Source organism: Monopterus albus, unplaced genomic scaffold (genome assembly GCF_001952655.1).
Source record: "Monopterus albus unplaced genomic scaffold, M_albus_1.0 scaffold84.1, whole genome shotgun sequence".
Taxonomy (NCBI): domain Eukaryota; kingdom Metazoa; phylum Chordata; class Actinopteri; order Synbranchiformes; family Synbranchidae; genus Monopterus; species Monopterus albus.
The window spans coordinates 613,386-629,511 of record NW_018127964.1 but is presented as its reverse complement, the minus strand read 5'-3'; the positions used below and the strand labels follow the sequence as shown (position 1 = coordinate 629,511).

The following is a 16,126-nucleotide window of genomic DNA, read 5'->3' as shown; positions in this document are numbered from 1 at the left end:
CCAATCGAGAATTTGTGGAAAGAACTGAAAACTGCTGTTCACAAACGCTCTCCATCCAACCTCACTGAGCTCGAGCTGTTTTGCAAGGAGGCATGGGCAAAAATTTCAGTCTCTCGATGTGCAAAACTGATAGAGACATACCCCAAGTGACTTACAGCTGTAATCGCAGCAAAAGGTGGCGCTACAAAGTATTAACTTAAGGGGGCTGAATAATTTTGCACGCCCAATTTTTCAGTTTTTTATTTGTTAGAAAAGTTTGAAATATCCAATAAATTTCGTTCCACTTCATGATTGTGTCCCACTTGTTGTTGATTCTTCACAAAAAATTACAGTTTTATATCTTTATGTTTGAAGCCTGAAATGTGGCAAAAGGTCGCAAAGTTCAAGGGGGCCGAATACTTTCGCAAGGCACTGTACTTTTCAAAAAGAAATAACATTTCTTAGCATCAACAACTGACTATTTTCAATTAAATATAAATTTTACATGGTTAGCAAAACATTGTATTCAGTTTATATTTACATTTTACACAGCATCTCAACTACTTTGGACAGGGGATTGTAATTTAATGCAATAACTCAGCAAATTATTTTTCATACCTAGCCAGATATAATGATATAAAATAAATCAATACTGGAAGAGGATTTTCTGGTTATTGTGATGTTTCCTTTGTTCTTATTTCCTGGCATTAACAAGTAAAGAAGGGCATTTTGCTCCACCATCTCTCCACCACTGATATTCAGACAGGGAGTGACTCTTCTGACTCCATCTGTGAGTTGCTCACACATTGTGAACCCCCTGTGAACAGCTTTAGACCATAAAAGATTAATGCTGGGATTCAATTCAACATTCCACCTTAATCTCCTTAACAATTAGGCTGTTAAAGCAGGCACAATTATGTTTATTACACACAGTCTCAGTGGTCCTAACTCTTGAGAGAGATTTATAAAGCAGCAGCACAGGGGAGACACCAAAGGAACCAACAGATACCCCCAGTAAATACAGAAAACAAAACTCTTCTCAGATTTGTAACCATAAATTAAATCTGGGTAGCTGCTCTTTGTGTGTTGGATTCTTACCATATCTGTGTTGAAGGGGGCAGTTCAGCAGATGTTTCCCGGTTCAGTGCATCCTTGGTGGGTGTGGGGGCATGTCCAGGTCCCCTACCTTCCCTGATCCTGGCTCCTGCCAGGGCAGAGAAAGAGGATCACTCACCTACTGCAACCAGCCCACCTGTTCACACAAGTAACTGCCAGCATAACACTTCTATTGTACCGGTTAGAGAAAGAGAGAGACTGTTTTTGTTAGTCACACTAGAAGAAGAAGAAGCTTTATTTTATTGTCATTGTAACACGTACAACAAAATTTTGTTTGGAGCTGAGGGCCCCGGGCCGTTGCGTGGATACACGCCACCATCACAAGCAACTTGGGATTTCAGTGTCTTACCCAAGGACACAATATGTAGACTGCAGGCACCGAGATTCGAACATGCAACCTTCCGGTTGGGAGACGACTGCTCTACCCACCATACCATTGTCGCCCACTAATCTAATTTGATGAGGTGCAGTGATGTTTTGCTTAAATATCAGTCTTTGGATTTGAGATTCAGTACCTGTGTTTGATCAAGCAGCAACTAAACAGTGGTGGAACATAACAGTAACTCAGGTATTGTACTTAAGAACATTCCTGTTTATGCTACTTTATATTTCTACCCCACTACATTTAAAAGAGAAATACTGCACTGCATTCATCTGACAACTGCCTATGTCAACATGTGAGTCGTCAGTGTGATGATTCGCTGTGGCGACCCCTAAACGGGAAAAACCGAAAGTGACTTTCCTATTCATCTGACAACTATAGTTAATTACTTTGATTTTACATGCAAAACATATGATCATCTTATGATGCATTTTTAGTAATTAAACCCTGTATAACAACACAGGTGTTTTCAGTCATGCAGCTAAATTTGATTTACTGAGGTTACAGTCGCAAAAAGTTCTTGGATTCATGTGAACCCATCAGGAAAGCCCCCAGAGGCCTGTAAAGTCACTATTTTTACCTTGTTTTACAAGATAATATGATTTGTGCATAGGGTTTAACAACACTGTTTTTCTGGATAATGAAAGATTTCTGATTTATTAATATAAAAATGGTCCATTATGCATACTGAGTACTTTTAGTCTACTTGAGTTAATTTACATTTTATGCTTATGCTTTACTTTGCTTGTAATACGTCTATGCTTTTACTGTACTTAAACAGAACAAACAGACAAACGCACCAGGGTCTACCCCAACCAGAAGCCCCGGATGAACTGGGAGGTCAAGCGGCTACGGAGAGAGAGGAACACTGCCTTCAGGACAGGCGACAGGGTTCTCCACAGCACAGCCCAAGCTAACCTGAAGAAAGGCATCAGAAAGGCCAAATTGGACTACAGGAGGAGGATCGAAGACCATCTGGACAGCAACAACAGCAGGCAGGTGTAGCAGGGAGTCCAGCATCTTACCAACTGCAGGAATAATCTCGGTGCGGATGGAGGGGACGCCTCACTGGCAAAGGAGCTGAACCTCTTTTTTGCCCACTTTGAGAGGCAGAAACCAGACACAGTCAAACTACACCCTGCAGCCAACAGTGGCCCCACCATCACAGTAGGGGAGCATGAGGTGAGGCGCACACTGCGGGCCGTAAACCCAAGGAAGGCTGCTGGACCGGACGTGTACTGAAGCACTGAGCAGACCAGCTGACTGGAGTCTTCACCAGGATCTTCAACCAGCCTCTGGCCCAGTCCACACTCCCACCCTTCCTGAAGTCCTCCTTCCTAGTTCCCCTGCCTAAGAAACCCAACATAACCAGCCTCAGTGACTACCGGCCGGTTGCACTCACTCTAGTAGTGATGAAGTGTTTAGAGAAACTGGTACAGGGACACATGTCATTCCTCCCACCAACATCTGACCCACACCAGTTTGCATATAGGGCAAATAGATCCACAGAGGATGCCATAGCCACAGCCCTTCATGCTGTGCTGTCCCACTTGGAGCATCAGGAGAGCTATGCATGGCGACTCTTTGTCGATTATAGTTCCGCATTTCACACCATCCTCCCCCACAAACTGGTGGACAAGCTGGTGAACCTGGGAATTCCATATCCCTCCTGCACATGGATTAAGAGCTTCCTGTCTGGACGCAGCCAGAGGGCGAGAATGGGCCCACACACATCCATGGCTCTCAGCCTCAGCACTGTTTCCCCACAAGGCTGTGTGCTGAGCCCCCTGCTCTACACCCTGTACACCCACAACTGCACCTCCGCCCACCACGGCAACACCATTGTAAAATTTGCTGATGACACCATGGTGGTGGGGCTTATCTCTGGGGGAATGAGACTGCCTACAGGGATGAGGTGGAGAGGCTGATAGTGTGGTGCAGAGAGAACAATCTGCTCCGTAATACATAACAAATAAAAAACTGAATAATTGGGCGTGCAAAATTATTCAGCCCCTTTACTTTCAGTGCAGCAAACTCTCTCCAGAAGTTCAGTGAGGATCTCTGAATGATCCAATGTTGACCTAAATGACTAATGATGATAAATAGAATCCACCTGTGTGTAATCAAGTCTCCGTATAAATGCACCTGCACTGTGATAGTCTCAGAGGTCCGTTTAAAGCGCAGAGAGCATCATGAAGAACAAGGAACACACCAGGCAGGTCCGAGATACTGTTGTGGAGAAGTTTAAAGCCGGATTTGGATACAAAAAGATTTCCCAAGCTTTAAACATCCCAAGGAGCACTGTGCAAGCGATAATATTGAAATGGAAGGAGTATCAGACCACTGCAAATCTACCAAGACCTGGCCGTCCCTCTAAACTTTCAGCTCATACAAGGAGAAGACTGATCAGAGATGCAGCCAAGAGGCCCATGATCACTCTGGATGAACTGCAGAGATCTACAGCTGAGGTGGGAGACTCTGTCCATAGGACAACAATCAGTCGTATACTGCACAAATCTGGCCTTTATGGAAGAGTGGCAAGAAGAAAGCCATTTCTTAAAGATATCCATAAAAAGTGTCGTTTAAAGTTTGCCACAAGCCACCTGGGAGACACACCAAACATGTGGAAGAAGGTGCTCTGGTCAGATGAAACCAAAATCGAACTTTTTGGCAACAATGCAAAATGTTATGTTTGGCGTAAAAGCAACACAGCTCATCACCTTGAACACACCATCCCCACTGTCAAACATGGTGGTGGCAGCATCATGGTTTGGGCCTGCTTTTCTTCAGCAGGGACAGGGAAGATGGTTAAAATTGATGGGAAGATGGATGGAGCCAAATACAGGACCATTTTGGAAGGAAACCTGATGGAGTCTGCAAAAGACCTGAGACTGGGACGGAGATTTGTCTTCCAACAAGACAATGATCCAAGACATAAAGCAAAATCTACAATGGAATGGTTCAAAACTAAACATATCCAGGTGTTAGAATGGCCAAGTCAAAGTCCAGACCTGAATCCAATCGAGAATCTGTGGAAAGAACTGAAAACTGCTGTTCACAAACGCTCTCTATCCAACCTCACTGAGCTCGAGCTGTTTTGCAAGGCGGAATGGGCAAAAATTTCAGTCTCTTGATGTGCAAAACTGATAGAGACATACCCCAAGTGACTTACAGCTGTAATCGCAGCAAAAGGTGGCGCTACAAAGTATTAACTTAAGGGGGCTGAATAATTTTGCACGCCCAATTTTTCAGTTTTTTATTTGTTAGAAAAGTTTGAAATATCCAATAAATTTCGTTCCACTTCATGATTGTGTCCCACTTGTTGTTGATTCTTCACAAAAAATTACAGTTTTATATCTTTATGTTTGAAGCCTGAAATGTGGCAAAAGGTCGCAAAGTTCAAGGGGACCGAATACTTTAGCACGGCACTGTATGTCAGCGGGGACCGTGTGGAGAGGGTGCCGGCCTTCCGCTTTTTGGGAGTCCATATTAAGGAGGATCTGACCTGGGGTGTGAATACCTCTAAACTGCTTAAAAAGGCCCAGCAGAGACTGTACTTCCTATGGGTGCTCAGGAAGAACAACATCTCCCAGAGACTGCTGGTGTCCTTCTGTCGGTGCTCCATTGAGAGCATCCTTACATACTGTATATGTGTATGGTATAGAAGCAGCAGTGACTCAGAGGAAAAAGCTCCAGAGGGTCATTAATACAGCCCAGGAGATCGTCAGCTGCCCTCTCCTCACTCTAGAAGAACTACACAGTTCCCACTGCCTCAAAAAAGCCCAGAACATCATTAAGGACACTTCACACCCAGGACATTCACTCTTTGAACTGCTGCCCTCAGGAAGACAGTTCAGAGCAATCAAATCAAGGACCATTAGATCAAGGAATAGTTTTTACCCAACAGCAGTTACCACACTCAGTGCTGCTAAAATATAATATGCCTGTGTGTGTGAGGTCTGTTGTTTATTTGGTTTTTATAGCGGTTAATTTTTTATACGGCCTTATTTCATGTTGTTTTTTTTTTATTGCAGCACGACTGGAGGTCACTCTAAAATTTCGTTGTACGTGTTACAATGACAATAAAGGATTATCTTATCTTAATTTAGATTGTAGGACTCTTGTTTGTAACAGAGTATTTTATAGTGTGCTACTACTACTCTCACTTAGGTAAAGTACCTGAATACTTCTTCCACAACTGCAACACAATTTAGCCGAATTTAGGGAGAAAATGGATTTTGCAGAGTTGTGCAATAGAGTAGCATACTGAAAGATTCTCTAACTCACGTTTTGTGCTACAAAGTTTTGCTTTTCTCAAGATAAAACACATTTCTAGAGGGTAAAAAATAGGTCGAATAAAATATTACCAAAAGTTAATTATAATGATGCAACTCTCCCCTGTTCAAGATAAATCAGTTATCCATACGCGCAGTAAAGAAGTACAGAGAACAAACCTCAAACAAACAATGGCCGCACTGAGTATAACGCTATTGGATTTTAATAAAGAGTTAATTCGACTCCTCGGTCGTCTGTGGTTTATTTACCGTTTGATTTTCTCTCAGACGAAAATCTTGAAAGTTTCTTCCAAGGCGTACCGTTGAATTGCCACCAACTGGGTAAGAAAATACTACAACTCCCATTATTAATATAAGACAACAAATCGCCATGATTGTAGTTTTGACCACCATCCAGATCATCCGGTTGAACGACAGCATAAACGACATTATCCACAAAGCCAAGCAAAGGCCAGGAAGAGTTACTGATGTTTCCGTGGTCACCGTGAGATCGGTTCGCCGTCGGCTTCCTGCTGCATTGAGAAGAACGGTGTAAAGACCGACTGGGAAGACTCAGTACCATCACCTCAACTATATTATACAATGAAACTATTAGTAATATCTCCCTCTATCGATGTCTGCTTTGTTACGGCTATACTGCTGGTAAGCCTGTGTATTTGAGCTTTGTATCATTCCCTAATCGTTAGCTGCATTTAGCTAACGTTGCTAGCTAAGTAACGTTGGTTAGCCTACCGATGGGTGGTTAGCTGCTAGCTAACCGATGAGACTGCTGGCATGAGACGTGGCTTTTAAATTGGCACTGGTAACTGGTGTGTCACTTCACCCGCTGCCAGTGGTGCAGATGTTTAGCAGGTTCACTGAAGTGGCTTTTTGATTGTGTTTCACCGAGCGACTTTAGTAACTAGCTAACAAGTTATCCAGCTGTAATGCCAACTTAGCCGGTAGTGTTGAGTAACGTTAGCTGTAGTGTTTTAATTGGCTACAATACCTTTTATATACTCGAGATATTACTTATATAGTGATGTATATTCCGAACTCCGAAACACGAGCTAAAGTTGGACTCATGATAACTTTATTGAGAAGTGAAACACCCAGATACCATTAGGTGCGACCCCATATTGACAATGCCGATATAAGGTTAATTACTCGTTGCTAGCACAGTAAAAACGATTTATTTATTGTCTGGATTGCCCTGCTGTGTTTGCTCAGCCTTAATGAATGTTTTGGTGCTGATCCACAAAGTTATTGTTGGACTCTTCGTGTATCTGTGTATATGTCTGAATATTGCTCGCCGGTTGGTGAATTCCTCTGTTGTGGCTCATTCTTATTGGCTGACAACCCGGAACTAGACAGAGCGCAGTTTGGGCCCGAAATGAAAATTGAAAACTTCTCACTGAGTTACATGGAGGTGTGTTTTACTCTTTTTTTTCGATTTTTCGATAGTCAGCCTGAGTTTTAGATCAGGAAACATTTAACCAACACCAAACTAAGGAAAGGACAGTGACTTGAACTCCGACTACTGGTTTGTGTGTGAGCAAAAGTTCAATTATCTTTTGCTAACCTGGTAAAAGCACGAAGTGGCATCACCTTCGGCTGTTTCACTGCTTAAAACTAGAGAATTTGCAGTCTTCCCTAGAATCCATGACAATAATTGTGTTTGTCACAGCCTCAAGGATGATAACAGTCATATATCCTGTTTGCAAAAGATCACCACAGCGGATAAGGAGATGGTGCGGATATAACTAAAGCATTGTAATGATACAGGGAAGTAGGTATCAGTATGATGCAGAAAAATATGTGATTACACGTTTTGATAATGCATTCATCTTCTCTCATGATGCTTCCATTGTTAAACATAGGCTCTTTTAATAAAAGATTTCATTCAGGCTACATTAACCTCCATTTGTTTGTGTTTGCGTTTTCAGTTGACAGTCAACAACTCTCTTTTTTGTTTGTTTGTTTAGAAGTTTTACCTTTATTGGAAAGTGCATTGCAAAAAATACCAACATATCTTTGGTATGTAACATTAGACCTGTTATAGTTTAAGCTCGTTCTGGGGTAATCTTATATTTAGACTAGGTGTTCGTTCTTTTGTCTTTAAACTCTTTACTTGACTACAGAAGAGCCCTGCACAAGAATTCCTATATGCCTAGACTGTCTGTTTATGCATAAATGGCAAATAAAACTTGAATCTTAGAAAGAGGATGTTTGTAAAAATGCGTGCAGCACCCATGCCTGTAATAACGACCACGTTCTTAGACTGAAAACTAAGAATGCAGATACGGTCCAAGCAGACAAAAGTGAAGCCTTGAAGATGGCTCCTTCTCTATGACTGGGTGAAGAGTTGAATCATCAGGGTGCAACTCCTAATTGGATAAGCTGCAGATTCATCTAGAAATGACATTTTATATAGTTTGGAGACCTTTGGAAGAATGTGAACTCAGCATAAATGCTGCTCCACTGTTGCATGTTCTTGTTATGCCTTTTCAGGGACATCCTAGAGTTAAAAATATTTGGTGTTGTGTACTTTATTAAAGGGGAGGTACACATAAAGAAAACACCATTTTGATCAGTTATTGGCATAGATCTTCATCAGGGCCCCAGTGAAGATGTACACAGTAGAATAGTGCACACATTCTTTGGTTCTGACAAATGTTTCTGGGACTTCTAGATCATTGCCATAAATAATTCTCAGTAGCTTATCAATATAATGGGATAGTTGCCTGCAAGTTGAAATCTTGCTTGTGGATGCTTCATATGGACTCTGTTTTATGACATTGTTTACTGTACACTTAGCTCACTTCCAGGAACAACCGGCTGGGACAGGCTGAGGAAACAATGGAGAGGTCACACCTCTCAGCCTTCCTGGGACACACTGGGTGTTACACAGGTGTAGTTGTAGAAACAAATGTCTTAGCTGCTTTGCTCATCTGCTCTCCACTGCAAGTCTAACCCCTGCACATGGCCAGAAAAAGGAGCTGTTGGTTTTCTCTACATTTTACATTGATAGGATTGCATTGTTAAGGCATGAGTAGTACGGTGGTATACTTGACAGTGTGAGTGCTGGTCATTCTGTAGATATGCCGGTTGACAGTGTGCTGACAGGCTTGTTTGATCCTGTCTTCAGTTAGCTATCTTCACTCTTTTCTCTCCCTCCCCCACACAGTAGTGTTAACCATCATGTGTCTTTTATGGTTGGTTTGCTAACCTCCGTTTTATCTGTGTGACCACAGGTGATGGGCCTTTCGACTCCAGGACAAGCAGAAGTCACCAGTCTGGACTCAGGCAACATTGATGATGTCCTAAGTAAGACATCATACTTTTCTCTTTGAAAGTGTTTTATTAATGTTTTGGAAAGAATGTTTATTAGCTTTTTTTTTGTTTTTTTTTTTGCTGAGAGTTAAATAAGAACATACCACCACCACCACAATATGAAGCTACAGCCAGCAGTTGTTTAGCTTAGCTCTGTAAAAAGACTGGAAACAGAATTCCTTGTATTTCTTTCTCCTCCAACTGTCAGAAAGAAAGCAAATAAGCATATGTCATAAAAATCTAACTTTTATTGTAACAGTCATTCTGATCTTCTTTATCCACAGTTTTTTCTTGGTTGTCATTCACATTAATTTCTTCAGCTTTTTTACCGCCCCCCAAGGATGTTACAGTATGTTTTCAGTCCACTTTGACAGGCTTTTTGTTGTCAGTCAGCAGGATATCATAATCTTTTTTTCTTGGATCCCTGCCACCACATATCTGTTCATACTGGCCACACATTTTGCCATGCACTCTTTTTTTTATTTTTTTAACCACAAGTTATATGGCTAAGAGTCACTGGTCATAGATGTTTGTTACTAAATTACTTTGTTCTTTTATTGTTTTTTTTCTTTCCTTTGGTGAGTCAAAACTGAGGGTTTCAGATGAATTAGTCAATTTAATAAATTTTACTAGCAAAATATACATTAATGAGTGTATTCAGTAATGTGTAGTCTTATATTTATTATCTGTTTGTGTGTGTTTATCTGCAGATAATGCTGGGGTTGCATTAGTCAATTTTTATGCAGACTGGTAAGTGTGACTCTCACGGCCACTGGACCTCTGTATATTATGTCAGAGGTTTAAACTGAGTTTTGCTCATGATGCCGGCATTTCCTATGAATGTCACATGGTGCCACAAGTATGATTTGCTTAGTGTGATTTGCAGTGGAGATGTTGTTTATTCTAAAAAGATTTACATAGTATGTCTGTTTTCTGAGCTGTTCTAAATATAGTCAGTGGGAAAAAAGGAATCTGTTTTAGGCAATAGTCATTTACTGTAAAATGTAGTCTAAGGGGTTAAAGCTTATTTAACCTACTTACATGTTATCAAACATCCTTTGACCTTATACCACTCTCCCCATCTCCCCCTACAGGTGTAGGTTCAGTCAGATGCTCCATCCAATTTTTGAGGAGGCATCTAACATAGTGAGGGAGGAGTTTCCCGACACCAAGCAGGTGGTGTTTGCTCGTGTTGATTGTGACCAACATTGTAAGTATTATTTACCTCCATATTTTGTCGTTTTTTTAAACATTGTCAAGAAACATACCAAACATACAGATGTAAGTAATATTTATACTAAATAGTTATTAATCTTTTTTGTTTAACTTCTAGCATAAAAAATGAGAAGCGTCCCTCATGAAGATTTACTTCATAACAGTGTGAAGTAATTTTGATGCTGAAACTAGAAAATGTTTGTATTTTTTGAGTAGAGCCGATATAAATGATGAATATTTTATCAAAATAATTATAATTATTAGTATTTGTTGTTTATGGTGCCCTAAACTTCTATAACGCTGTAGTTCTATATACAAGAAACAAAAAAAAAACACGCACACATTTTTATTATATTTGATGTACATATGTACACATAGATGGCCAGCACACCAAAGCATAGGCACATAAACCTCCAGCCTCAGCCTTTTGAGATAAAGCAAATTAAAGAGAATTATTGATAGCCTGCAAACTGTTTGAAGACTAATGACAAAACTGCAGCTTCCTGTGAAGACTGGGGGCTTAGAGGCACCCTGCGGCGAGATTGACACCTGCCACATGCACACACACATTCATTCATTGTGTGCAGAGAGAATATTTACTCTTAGCATGGGGCCAGCTTTCATGTGGGAGATCAGAGCTTTGAGCTGACTGAAGGCAGTGTTTTCAGACCGAGGTTTAACCACTGTCTCTCTGTCACTGCTTCGCTCCTCATCCACCCATCCCCATGTGTTTTTACTCTACTTTCTCCACTTTATCAATTGATTTGTCCTTCTTTACTTAACTTCTCCCCTGCCTCTGTGTCTAGCCGACATCGCCCAGCGGTACCGCATCACCAAGTATCCAACACTGAAGTTGTTCCGCAATGGAATGATGATGAAGAGGGAGTACAGGGGTCAGAGGTCGGTGGTAGCCATTGCTGACTTCATCCGCCAGCAGCAGGTCGACCCTGTGAAAGAAATTCACTCACTGGAGGAGGTTAACACCCTGGATGTAAGTGGCAAATACACGCACTGTTTATTGAAATACACATTTCCACATTATAAAATAAAATTCAGTTTTTATTTTTGTAAGACATTTGCTTTCCTACTGAACAGAGAAGCAAGAGAAACATCATAGGTTACTTTGAAACAAAAGACTCCGATAACTACCACACATATGAAAAAGTTGCCAACATCCTTCGAGATGACTGCACATTCTTGGCTGCCTTTGGGTGAGACACAGTACCATCTTTAGATATATGTGGAGGTCATATATTACCCAATGTTTTAATGATATTCTTATGTCTGTAACTGTTATCTTAAACTTTTCTTAACTATTTTGCAGTGCTGTGTCTCAGCCTGAGCGCTTCAGTGGAGACAATGTGATCTACAGACCTGCTGGTGAGAACGCTCCTGACATGGTCTACTTCGGCTCACTCGCTAACATGGACCTGTCCTACGCTTGGACCCAGGACAAGTGTGTGCCTCTGGTCAGGGAAATCACTTTTGAGAATGGAGAGGTTTGTTGTCTGCTTTTGCACATAAAGCATTGTCACCATGATAATAATATTGTCTCACATTAGATGTGTATGTGTGTTTAGGGGTCTCCAGCCTCTTTTACTCGGAGAGCTACTTTGGGAAAAATGAAAGGGGCTGAGAGCTACTCATGTTTTATATTAGGCTGCTAGTTACATTTAATCACATACAGTATCAAAACTTTCAAACAGATCTCCAAACCAAACCAGCTGAATAAGCTAATTGTTTTGTTTTAACCAGTTATCAAATATAAATATTTTGTATAAAAAAACATAACATCAGTCATCACATCAGATTGCTAAGCTCATGTGCACCTCCTTTCATTTATCAAAACCTAATTTTATAGATTGCATGCACTATACTTCTCTGGCATCTCTTCACTGGCTTGTATTTACTTCCCCTTGGCTCTATCTTTAGGAAACATGGGGTGTCTTTCCACTGTTATGCTGACGATGTCCAGATTATTATGCCACTGACTAAAAAGGACACCTACTCGATCCAACCGCTTTTTTGGGGCAGTATGTGCGATCGGTGGTCACTGATCTAGGGGTTAGAATAGACTCGGATTTGAGAATGGAGAGCCAGATAAATGCGGTTGTAAAATCTGGATTTTTTTATTTACGGCAATTAGTGAAATTAAAACCCTTTTTGTCGCAGCAGCATCTGGAGACAGTGATCCATGCGTTTGTTACATCACGCATGGATTACTGTAATGCACTGTATGCTGGAGTTGGTCAATCGGGGCTTGCCCGCCTCCAGAGGGTCCAGAATGCTGCCGCTCGGTTATCGGTTGGGGGGCGTAAGAGGGACCACATAACGCCAGTGCTGGCATCTCTCCACTGGCTTCCGGTGCGCTTTAGGATTCGTTTTAAGATTCTTTTATTTGTTTATAAATCCTTAAATGGGCTGGCACCATCTTATCTGGTGGAACTTTTACGTCCGTATAACCCGTCACGGTGCCTCAGATCAGCAGATCAGCTTCTTCTGGAGTCACCGAGGGCTAGGTGTAAAACAAGGGGGGATAGAGCCTTTGCTGTGGTAGGTCCAAACCTATGGAATGCGTTGCTGCTTTATATTAGGCAGGACCCCTCACTGTCTACTTTTAAGTCTTATCTGAAGACCCACTTGTATTCATTGGCGTTTGACCAGGAATGACACTCTGTCTGTAGTGTTAGTATTTATATTACTGTTTATAGCTTTTTATGTGTGGTTTTTTTTATATTTGTATGATATGTTAAGTGCTTTGGCCAGCTGTGCTGTGGTAAAGCGCTATATAAATAAAGTTGAGTTGAGTTGAGTATAGGTGTTGTAAAAACAGTGGAAAGGTGGTTATTGTAGTTTGTGCTTCTTCTCAACACAAACAACCATGGAGGCAATTATAACAGGCTACTTAAAACCTCCTGGTGCCCGACTGCAACAGTTTAATTAAAGAAAAGACGTTATACATTTTGTGTTAATTACACATTCCAAGGATATCATGGTCTCAGATGTCCACTGTAAATAAACGTCCACAGTCCCGCTTAGAAATTGTAGAAAAAGACACTCCTTATAATGCCAGTATTTGACAGAGTGTCAAACCAATGCATTGACAGCTGGCAGAACATCCAGTGGTACGTAGTAAACAGCAGCTGCTAATAGCGAATTTGGCATAGTGTTCCTTACTTTACTGAAATGTAGCCTAAACATGCTGCAGGCCACAGCACAACAAACTGAATCCATGGCAATGTACCTTCTGTTTCTGGTACAGTAACAGTACATGTTGATCATTTCATTTAAGTGAAGAACACAAAGAGTTGATAACATCACTGAATGGCGTAACTGTTGGAAACAAACCTGACAGCAGCATAACTCATTTGATTGACAGGTGAATGGCAATTAATAATTTGGTGCCAGTGAGGGGCGGGGCATCTGTGTATTTGATTGGATTGCAGCTTGAGCAGGTTTACTGAGCAAAGTTGTGTTGTGTAACATTTTTAGTTTTATAATGCATGCATTGTAGACTACATACTGTATATTCTCTGAACCTTTAGTTGAGCTACTCTGAATTGGGTAGCAAGTTACTGGTAGCTCACGAGCGACATGTTGGAGACCCCTGATATATGGATATGTAGATGTACATAGATATTTACACTGAAAAACAGTCTGGAGGGGGTATTGATGAAGTCTATGTGTGGTCCATCTGCTGCACCACAGAAAAGCCTCGACTCCATCTGTCTTTGACATTTTGGCTTTGTGTTTTTTTGTGTGTTTTCCAGGAGCTGACTGAAGAAGGGATCCCATTCCTCATCTTGTTCCATATCAAAGAAGACACAGAAAGCTTAGAGATGTTCCAACAAGAAGTAGCTCGCCAGCTCATCAGTGAGAAAGGTGAGGGTTTGAGACATTTTGTATCTCTCAGGGAACCTGTCAGCCCTGTGGAGAGAAGTGGTGTTCATGACACTGGTGACAATGCTTCTCTTGCCTCCTCAGGTTCTATAAACTTCCTTCACGCAGACTGTGATAAGTTCCGCCATCCCCTGCTCCATATCCAGAAAACTCCAGCTGACTGTCCCGTCATCGCTATAGACTCTTTCAGACACATGTATGTCTTCCCCGACTTTAAAGACGTCAGGTAAGTACCACCTTTCACTTTGTCTATAAACCGGTATGGTTCTGTATGATGTGCTGGGTATGTGTGTGCAGCAGTTTAGCACTTGACATTAGGGACCCAGAGCATTATTTTGTACAGTACTATTTCATTCCTTATAAGGCTGGTAACTGTTTAATGCAAAAAGGAATAGCCACATAAAAATTTAAACTCACCACAGATGTACCTGTAATTAGAAATTAATCATCCGCATGTCAAATGAATATATTTACTGCTTTTGGACATTTTTGAGCAATTGTTGCCTAATACCGATGAGCTAAATAATGTCATTTACCCCTATTGTGAAATGATTCATAACAAGATCTTTTTAAATGAAGTGAATTTGATCACACGCGCACATGCACACACAGACATACACACCAACCACAATCCACTGTGCGCTGAACACCAGAGAAATGTCACCCATCCTAGTATCCATCCTTTATGAATGGGCCAGGACACCAGAGTTAATGTGACATGATTTGGCACGTGCAATAAGTGCTAAACTAATCCAGTCTAATCTAATTTAATCTTATTTATTCTGCCCACCACTCTGCCTCCCCCGTCCCCAATCAGAGTCTGATCAGATAGACAGAAGCCGCGAGGACTGACCAGCCTTCACAATCTAATTACATCACATCACCACTGCATGTGGCACACAACTTGTAATCACATCAGTGCAGTGTATGTTTTTATATATGTGTATATATATACATATATATATATGTGTTTGTTTGCATACTGTTCTGGTACATGGGGTTAGCTGTGACTGGGACCAGTTCTACTTGTGTGACCACAGCTGTCGTTAATGAGCACGCTTCACAGTGTTGATATGGATCAGTGCTGCTTCATGACATGTCCGCAGGGACTGATGTCCCCTCCGCTGCTGCCACAAGCTGTAGTGTTCCAAATCAGCGGTTAAGTCCGACCTGCTATGTAGTTCAGGCAGGTCAGTCTTTATTGTTTGACTGTGTGTGTAGGAATGCCTTTGCCAAACACACAGTTACTGTAATGCAACAAATGTCTTGGGATATGTGCTCTTAAGTGGCACATACAAGTGACAGTGATTTTCTTGTCTTGGTACAAGTTATGAATGGTGCATACCTGTCATATGACTCATGTACAGGTAGTTTGCCTCTTGTCACTTGAGATTTAAAACCCTTGAATAAGAATCATAATGCCTTTATTTGAATTAACTTGGAGCATAGATTTGTTACCATAATCTACTAACATGAAAATAAATAACTGAAATAAACTTAATGCAAAATCAGTATTACATTTACATGATATTATCATAACTTGCCAATTTATTATAAGGTTTGACAAGATTTTATTTAGATTGTATGGTTTTCCTTGGCATATTTTGCCATGATGACTTATTTGAGTAGCTGAGGAAAATTCTCTCAAACAGCAGTCTAAGAGTATTTATATGCACATCGTTGTCCACTGTCCTGACAGTGCAACATGACCTAGTGTTATCACCGATTTCTCTGTCACATGGCCACCTCCCAGTATGGACTACTTTGCTTTAGAAAGACATTTTGGTCTTGTTGGGGAAGGGGGTAAAGCAAGTTGTCCATTAATTGCAGAGTTGGTGGTTCAAATCCCAGCTCCTGACGGGCCAGTGCCCCGTATGGCAGCCTGACCACCACACTGATGTGTGAATGCGTGCATGAATGGATAAAT

The 16,126-nt window shown here is 41.2% G+C and overlaps 2 protein-coding genes across 7 annotated transcripts in view; one reads left to right on the top strand and one right to left on the bottom strand.

Annotated features, from left to right (window-relative positions):
- invs (inversin) overlaps nt 1-6,122 on the bottom strand; it is a 26,767-nt gene extending 20,645 nt beyond the window's left edge. For 2 of the 4 annotated variants that reach the window (XM_020607132.1, XM_020607136.1), the window contains exons 1-2: nt 6,022-6,122; nt 1,078-1,183 (exon numbers count right to left, since the gene is read on the bottom strand). In XM_020607132.1, coding sequence (XP_020462788.1) covers nt 1,078-1,080 — 3 coding nt within the window. In that variant the 5' untranslated portion in view covers nt 1,081-1,183; nt 6,022-6,122. Of the gene's footprint in view, nt 1-1,077; nt 1,184-2,277; nt 2,396-6,021 lie in introns of all 4 variants that reach the window. The other 2 variants (XM_020607133.1, XM_020607134.1) reach the window with 2 other exon arrangements.
- Nucleotides 6,123-6,210: 88 nt separating this feature from the next.
- erp44 (endoplasmic reticulum protein 44) overlaps nt 6,211-16,126 on the top strand; it is a 12,499-nt gene continuing 2,583 nt past the window's right edge. The window contains exons 1-9 of one of the 3 annotated variants that reach the window (XM_020607142.1): nt 6,211-6,414; nt 9,006-9,078; nt 9,795-9,834; nt 10,179-10,294; nt 11,106-11,290; nt 11,395-11,510; nt 11,624-11,798; nt 14,070-14,181; nt 14,284-14,425. In XM_020607142.1, the coding sequence (XP_020462798.1) occupies nt 6,355-6,414; nt 9,006-9,078; nt 9,795-9,834; nt 10,179-10,294; nt 11,106-11,290; nt 11,395-11,510; nt 11,624-11,798; nt 14,070-14,181; nt 14,284-14,425 (1,019 nt within the window). In that variant the 5' untranslated portion in view covers nt 6,211-6,354. Of the gene's footprint in view, nt 6,415-7,129; nt 7,181-7,230; nt 7,303-9,005; nt 9,079-9,794; nt 9,835-10,178; nt 10,295-11,105; nt 11,291-11,394; nt 11,511-11,623; nt 11,799-14,069; nt 14,182-14,283; nt 14,426-16,126 lie in introns of those variants that run through there. The other 2 variants (XM_020607141.1, XM_020607143.1) reach the window with 2 other exon arrangements.